General features: G+C 34.6%; 1 protein-coding gene across 1 annotated transcript; it reads left to right on the forward strand.

Annotated features, from left to right (window-relative positions):
* Positions 1–6418: 6418 nt before the first annotated feature.
* On the forward strand, positions 6419–6913 carry LOC106799117 (ankyrin repeat-containing protein C6C3.08). The gene has a single exon (XM_014777097.1). It carries the CDS (start codon positions 6419–6421, stop codon positions 6911–6913), a length of 495 nt encoding a protein of 164 aa, XP_014632583.1.
* Positions 6914–8124: the final 1211 nt, after the last annotated feature.

Below are 8124 nucleotides of genomic sequence, written 5' to 3' on the forward strand. Positions count from 1 at the left end.
TTGTTGTTTTTAGCCATAAACACTGCAGCAAAGTTGTCACAATACAACTTTAATGGCCTAGAAATAGAGTCCACAACTCTAAGGCCAGATATGAAACTCTTCAACCATACACCATGCGAGGTAGCCTCAAAACAAGAAACGAACTCAGCCTCCATTGTGGAAGTAGCAGTCAAGGTTTGTTTGGCACTTCTCCAAGATACAGCTCCACTGGCTAACATAAAAATATAACCAGATGTTGATCTTCGTGAATCAACGCAACCAGCAAAGTCTGAGTCGGAGTAGCCAATCACTTCCAGACAATCAGTTTGTCTGTACATGAGCATGTAATCTTTTGTTCCTTGAAGATATCTCATCACTTTCTTTGCAGCTTTCCAGTGGTCAATACCTGGATTACTTTGATATCTTCCCAAAACTCCAACAGCGAATGCAATATCAGGTCTAGTGCAAACCTGAGCATACATAAGGCTTCCGACTGCTGAAGCATATGGAATATTTTTCATGTGTTCCCGCTCAAAATCATTTTTGGGGCATTGACTCAAAGCAAGTTTGTCACCCTTCACAATGGGAGCTACACTTGGTGAACAATCTTTCATATTAAATCTCTCTAAAACTTTGTTGATATAGGTTTCTTGAGACAAGCCTAAAATGCCTCGAGATCTTTCTCTATGGATCTTTATGCCTATGACATAAGATGCCTCTCCCATATCCTTCATATCAAAGTTCTTTGAGAGAAATTGTTTCACCTCATATAGCATACCCTTATCATTAGTCGCAAGCAGAATGTCATCTACGTATAATACAAGGAAACAAATCTTACTCCCACTGACCTTCTGGTATATACAGTGATCCATGACATTCTCTTCAAAGCTAAATGAAGAAATGACCTCATGAAATTTTAAATACCATTGGCGGGAGGCTTGTTTCAATCCATAGATGGACTTATTAAGCTTGCAGACTAAGTGCTCACCAACACTAGATAAGAATCCCTCAGGTTGTTTCATGTAAACCTCTTCTTCTAGATCACCATTCAGGAACGCCGTTTTCACATCCATTTGATGCAGCTCAAGATCAAAATGAGCTACTAATGCCAGAATTACTCGAAGAGAGTCTTTCTTAGATACAGGGGAAAAGGTCTCTCTGTAATCGATTCCTTCTCTTTGAGTGAATCCTTTAGCAACAAGTCTTGCCTTATGTCTCTCAATGTTGCCTTCTGAGTCTTTCTTTGTTTTGAAGACCCATCTACATCCGATGGCTTTTACACCAACAGGCAACTCAACGAGATCCCAAACTTGGTTAGATGCCATAGAATCCATCTCATCCCTCATAGCATTATACCACAAATTTGATTCCTTAGAACTCATGGCTTGTGAAAACGTCTCAGGATCATTTTCGGCTCCAATGTTGTAGTCTGATTCTTGTAGGTACACTACATAATCACTAGGAATTGCTGTCTTTTTTATTCTAGTAGATCTTCTTAATGTTGTTTGGTCATCTTGTTGAGGAACTTGTTCAACTGGTTCTTCATCAGTTTGTTCAATATCATCATGTTGTTCCTCACAAACAACTCGATCTACATGATCACTTTCAACAGCTTGTGGAACTTCAATCACTGGTTGTCTAACACCCATTTTAACTTGAGGGGTAGGAATGACTACCAACCTATTACTTGTCCCAGAAGGTTCAGCTTCACAGTGATCCCTTTCAGAAGAAATGTTCTGAAATTGATCACTCCCACTGATCAAGTCATTTTCAAGAAACTTTGCATTCCTTGATTCCACAATCCTAGTGTTGTGGGATGGACAATAGAACCTATACCCTTTAGACCTTTCAGCATATCCAATGAAATACCCAGTAATAGTCTTAGGGTCTAGTTTCTTCTCTTGTGGATTATAGATTCTTACTTCAGACGGGCATCCCCAAACGCGTATATGTCGCAAACTTGGTTTCCAACCCTTGAATAATTCAAAAGGTGTCTTTGAGACAGCCTTGGTTGGAACTCGGTTTAATATATACGCAGCCGTCTTAAGAGCATCAATCCACAAAAATTGAGGAAGCTTTACATTACTCCTCATGCTTCTCACCATGTCTAATAAGGTTCGATTTCTTCGTTCTGCCACACCATTCTGATCCGGAGAACCAGGCATAGTGTATTGGGCAACAATCCCATGTTCTTGAAGAAATTTCGCAAATGAACCTGGTGCTTGTCCATCCTCTGTGTATCTACCATAGTACTCACCACCTCTATCTGATCTCACGATCTTAATTTGTTTTCCACATTGTTTCTCAACTTCAGCCTTAAAAACTTTAAAGGCATCTAAAGCTTCATTCTTAGAATGAAGTAAGTAGAGATACATATATCGTGAATAATCATCTATAAAGGTTATGAAGTATTTCGGACTATTTGCATCCATGTCTGGACAACATATGTCTGTATGTATGATTTCTAATAAATTAGAACTCCTCTTTGCACCCTTTTTAGACTTGTTAGTTTGCTTACCCTTAATGCAATCTACACAAGTCTCAAAATCAGCGAAATCCAAAGTACTAAGTACTCCTTCATTTACTAATCGCTTGATTCTTTCAATAGAGATATGTCCTAATCTCCGGTGCCACAACATAGAGGATTCTTCATTCACAATACATCGTTTTAACCCAACAGAAACGTGCATAGAAGTAGCGTCATTTTGCAATTCAATCGAATAAAGACCATCAACCAATTGACCACAACCAATAATTTCAGATTTATTTAGTAAATTAAAACCAAAGTCTGTAAAATTAAAATAAAATCCCAAAGGTGCAAGTTTAGAAACAGAAATTAAGTTTTTACAGAAACTAGGAACATAAAAAACTTCCTCCAAATGTAATTTAAAGCCACTACTTAAGACTAAGACGCACGTTCCAATGGCCTCTACATGTGAGCTCATCCTACTCCCTGAGTAGATGCACTGCTCACTTCCCACTGGCTTCCTTAGGCTTTCCATACCCTGCAAGGTATTAGAAACATGGATTGTAGAACCAGAGTCAATCCACCATGTATTATGATTCACATTAATCATATTAGATTCATAACAAACAAAGGCAAATGGTGTACCTTTCTTCTCAAACCAACTTTTAAATTTGGGGCAGTCCTTCTTCATGTGTCCTTTCTTTTTACAGAAGAAACACTTTGACTCCTTTTTAATTGTTGGTTGAGTCGGAATCTTTCCTTTATTGGTGCCTACAGACTTCTTCCTATCCTTTCCAGAATTAGAAGTAGTCAAATTTACCTTCTCACCTTCTTCCATTATCAATCTCTCCTCTTCTTGAACACACATGGTCATCAATTCATTAATAGACCATTTATCCTTATGTGTGTTGTAGGAGATTTTGAAGGGTGTATACTGTTGAGGTAGGGTGCACAAAATGAAATGTACCAGGAAGGATTCAGACATGGTAACTTCCAAGGTTTTCAACTGAGCCACTATGTCCCTTAAGCGCATGATATGTTCACGCACACCTCTCGTTCCAGTAAGCTTAATGGAAGAGAATTGCATAATGAGTGTGCTAGCAAGTGACTTCTCAGAGGTTGTAAACTGTTCATCAATGGCTTTCAACAGATCTCTGACCTTATCATACTGGTCAACTGAACCCCGGATACTAGCGGATATGTTGGTTTTTATGAACATAACGGAGAGACGATTAGATCTCTCCCACTTTTCATAAAGATCAACAGCATCAGGTTCGCTAGTTTCAGTAATAGCCGGTGGCTCATCCTTCCTTATAGCATAGTCAATATCCATCCAGCCCAAATGAAGGAGAACTCTTTCCTTCCAAACCTTATAATTATCACCTTTCAAAATGGGAAGGTCACAAGAAATATTCATAGATTGTGAAACTGCAAACAAACACACATGCTCATTAAGAAAATTTGAGACTAAACAAATGTCATGTTTTGCCAATGCAAATCATGTCTCAATATATGAATCTAGTGACACAAAACTTGCCTGTGGGCTAAAGTCCTACTCAATTAGATTCATCATGCAACTTTATGATAAAACTATTAAATCATGTTCTTTTCTTTAATTACTGTGGGTAAATTAAGAAATATAATTTAATATTTTATCCTAATTAATCATACAAATATAACAAAATTCCTGTGGGTAGATTTCATCACATTACATATGATTAATCACAATTAATATTTCCAATGTGATTATAAATTTAGTATATAATTTTACTCAATTAAAGATGCTGTGGCTATTCTCTAATTTAATAAAATTATATTAATCACTTAACATTTAAAAATAAACCTTGCATAAACATACTTAATAATGCAAATGTGCTCAATATTGAATCATAAAAATTACATGTATACCAATTCAAAATAACATTGCACGTATATTCATTCAACATGTAATAAACTTTAAAGGATTAAATCCAATGCATACCAGTATTTAACATAATATTGCATGTTCAACATAACTTAAGAGACAAACAATTTTTAAATAGTTTGTGCATAAATGATTTATCCTTCAGAAGTTATAAATACACATGAACTGCAGTTAATAAACAATTAAGTTGCAGTAGCTTAGCGGCAAAGGGAGTCCTTTCATGCTTGTAGGGTGAGGGTTCGAAACCAGCATAAGGCGTTTTCGTTTCATTTATACTTCCTTTTAATTAATTAAAACGAAAACAAACAACAAAGGCAGCAACGAGATTCAAACCCAGAACAATGAGGTAATACACATCACATCTACCACTAGACCAAGTTGTGCTTTGTTTAATATTGTTAATTTAAAATGTATATTAACAATTCCAACACAGTAAACAAAACCCACAAGACTTCGTCTTCAACCTCCAGCGGTGGTAAAAAAAAAAAAAAAAATATTATTACCTCAATTTCGAAAAACCCACACATTATATACATTTTAGACACCCAAAAATACGTTTTAAATCATATAAAAATTAGAAAACTCACATCATTCCTAATTTTGATGTTATTTTGAATTAAGGAGGCTTAAAACATAACACCCATATACTCAGAAAATAAACTCCACATAGGAACGACCCAATAAGCAAGACAGAGGTACAAATGAGCTCTGATACCAAATGTAAAAATATACATACACTGATCTAAACATGCAAATAAATTTAAATAGCATATTTAGATCAAACAGCGGAAATTAAAAGGAATTACAAGCGTACCTCCAGCCATTGCAAATCGAACGGGAAGCGGCTCACACACGAACCTGAAAGACAGTTTTGTTCTTCCAGACCCTTACTCACTCTGAATAGATGGTGTATTTTTTTTTCCTGAATAGAGAAGTGGGTTTGGTGATACAAAACTGAGAGCACCCCATCCTATTTATAGAGTCTGTCCATCATAGAGCTCTCTCAACTTGTTATCAGAACGTGAGATAGGAAGTTATCAGACGTGAGATAAGAAGTTATCAGTACGTGAGATGATGGGTACGTGATTTGTTACTGAAGGTAGTTGCAAATATATTTTGCAAAGATATGGGATGAATGTGGATGGAAAATGGACCAGATTCAGAAGTAACAAATTTTTCCAAAATAATAAAATATAAAGGAATGTGCAACGTGCACATAACGTGGGCCTCTAACATTATATAGTCAATTTCAATTTTGTAGAGACTTAATTTAAAGAATCTAAACCTAAAGGCATTAGGTGAAGACAATCAAAATTGAAACTATATGATCAAAATATTATGTTTTAAATTATATCAGCTTAAAAGAAAAACTTTACCAAAATAATGATTAAACCTAAATTTAGGATCAAAGAAACAATGCATTACAATTCAAGAGAAAATAGTTGAAAATAGTTTTAAAAAAATCTTACTTCAAGTCAATAAAGAATTATATTATATTATATTATATTATATATAGAAAGACCAAGACCAAAGTATCTTTATGCGGAATAATCTTATCTCATCTAAACTATTCAACATCAATGAGACAAAAAATATTTAAGATTTTTTATTTATTTTGAGAGACCTTTTTATAACATATAACATTTTTACTTTAAAGAACTAATAGCCAATAATGGTTTTATTGATGAGCCTATAATTTAATTAATTGCCTTTCTCTTTAGCTGGCCAGCCCGGCTTGTATCCCCAACAAAGATTCTCCCAATATTTAAAGTAGACAATTATATATTCTAATTCAAACTCAACTTTTAATTAAATTAAAGATCTACATGCTTGATAGACAACACTATCCCCTTTTGAAAATGGTAAATGTAAATTAATTATTTAATTCGTGAATAAAATAATTATAAACAAATGTGTCGCTATATACATTGCGGGTTAATTTACACTTGTTGTGATTACATTACAACCTTCATCTTCCTGCCTTTAGTGTAAATCATGGGTCCTAATCATTTGCAGACTCCTATCAGTTTGGGAGATGCAACGAGAGAATGAAGATTCTGAAGAACACACAATGCTCAAGTCAACAAGGTGCAGCTTCACAACGGAGATTACAGCACAAGGAACTTGTTGGGGAGAACAAAGCTATTACTTCAGAGTTGAATGAAGCTGTAGAAAATGGAGACATGGATAGCTTGGTTAACGTGTTGGCTAAGGTTTTTGATCAAGTCACCTGGACTGGTGATTCATTGCTTCATTTGGCAGCAAATCTTGGGAAAGAAAAGACTGTAGAGTTGATTTGTGATCACTTTCCTGAGCTTCTTTTAAGAAGAAACGTGAAAAGTAACACTGTACTTGATGCTGCTGTGAGGTCTAAGAACTCTACCATAGATCAGGTTCATTCTCTCCAATTAAGCCATAGAGAAGATAAAGAGATAACAAAAGAAAAGAATGAATATGGGAACACTCCTTTGCACGAGGCTGTCTACAGTGGTGATGTTGGTGTGATTAAAGAGATTTTACTTGCGGATAATGATGTGGTCTAATATTTGAACAAATCAAGGCAATCACCACAGTATTTGGCAGTTTTGAGAGGAAATAAAGAAATTCTGAATCGTTTATTGGAAATTTCATTCCCTGCAGATAAGCCACTTCCACAACAGTTCATTGGAAACTCTCCATTGCATGCAGCCGTACAGAAACGGGATCCTGGTATTCCTTCTTTACTCTACATTTTTTTCTTTCTTTTCACATATGGTATTTTAATTAAACACACTTGTTTCATAAACTTAATGAGCTGGGTTTATAAATTTGAACCTGGGGCCCTGGTATTTTTTTTATATAAATTTTGATACAGCCCTAGGATTTACAATTAATTTCTGTTAAGTGAGACCACAAAAAGTATAGGTTCAATTCATTTGTTTAAATGTTTTTTTTACTTGTTTTTGTGTAAGCTATGAATTAAACAGATACAAGTTCTCTATCGCACGTTATAGCAAGTCAACACCCGCAAAATTTTCTTTAAATATGATTTTTTATTTTTAGTTAATTTTACTGATATTTAATTTAGTCTTTATTTTTATTTTTTGCCCACATGTTTGTTTTTAAATTATTATTTTTTATTAACTATATGTCCAACGTAACTGGCCAACTTGCTAATTGCAAGCGAGCTAAACATGAGTGAATATTTTTATGAGCCCATTAGCTTCATAGAGGGCGTTTGACGGCTTATACTAAGTGTACCCAGTATTTTTTTCAAAATACCAAAATTGCCCGTCATTTGTGTTGGATGTGTGCGTCCGAGGGTGGTTCGTAAAAGGCTTATGGATCAAGTTGATCCGTAAAAGCCTTACGGGTCAACTTGATCTGTAAATCTTTTACGAATTAACTTGATATGTAAGTCTTTTATATAGGGATATTTTTTACTTTTACCATTAAGTGTTAGGTGCACCAATAATAATAATGGGTGCACCTAACATCACCCGCGTGACTTAAAATAGGTTAGGCTGACGGCTCTATCTAGCCTACTTACAATAAAAATTACCATCAAAATTACAATAATAAGTTAGTAAGTTAGAAATAACTTATTATAATAAAACTTACCATAACAATGAACTTGTAAAGTTTGAGTTTGTTTCATCTAAATAATTAAATCTAAATTTAAGCTTTAGTTTGCTTATTTAATTAAATAAATCAATTTGATCAAAATTTAATAAATAAAATTTGAATAATTTATAAATAATTTGACTCATTTACA

This window comes from Glycine max, chromosome 6, assembly GCF_000004515.6.
Source record: "Glycine max cultivar Williams 82 chromosome 6, Glycine_max_v4.0, whole genome shotgun sequence".
Lineage (NCBI taxonomy): Eukaryota > Viridiplantae > Streptophyta > Magnoliopsida > Fabales > Fabaceae > Glycine > Glycine max.

Excerpts from the sequence above, each read along its gene's own strand:
- LOC106799117 (XM_014777097.1), top strand. The coding sequence starts at position 6,419 with ATGAAGATTCTGAAGAACACACAATGCTCAAGTCAACAAGGTGCAGCT.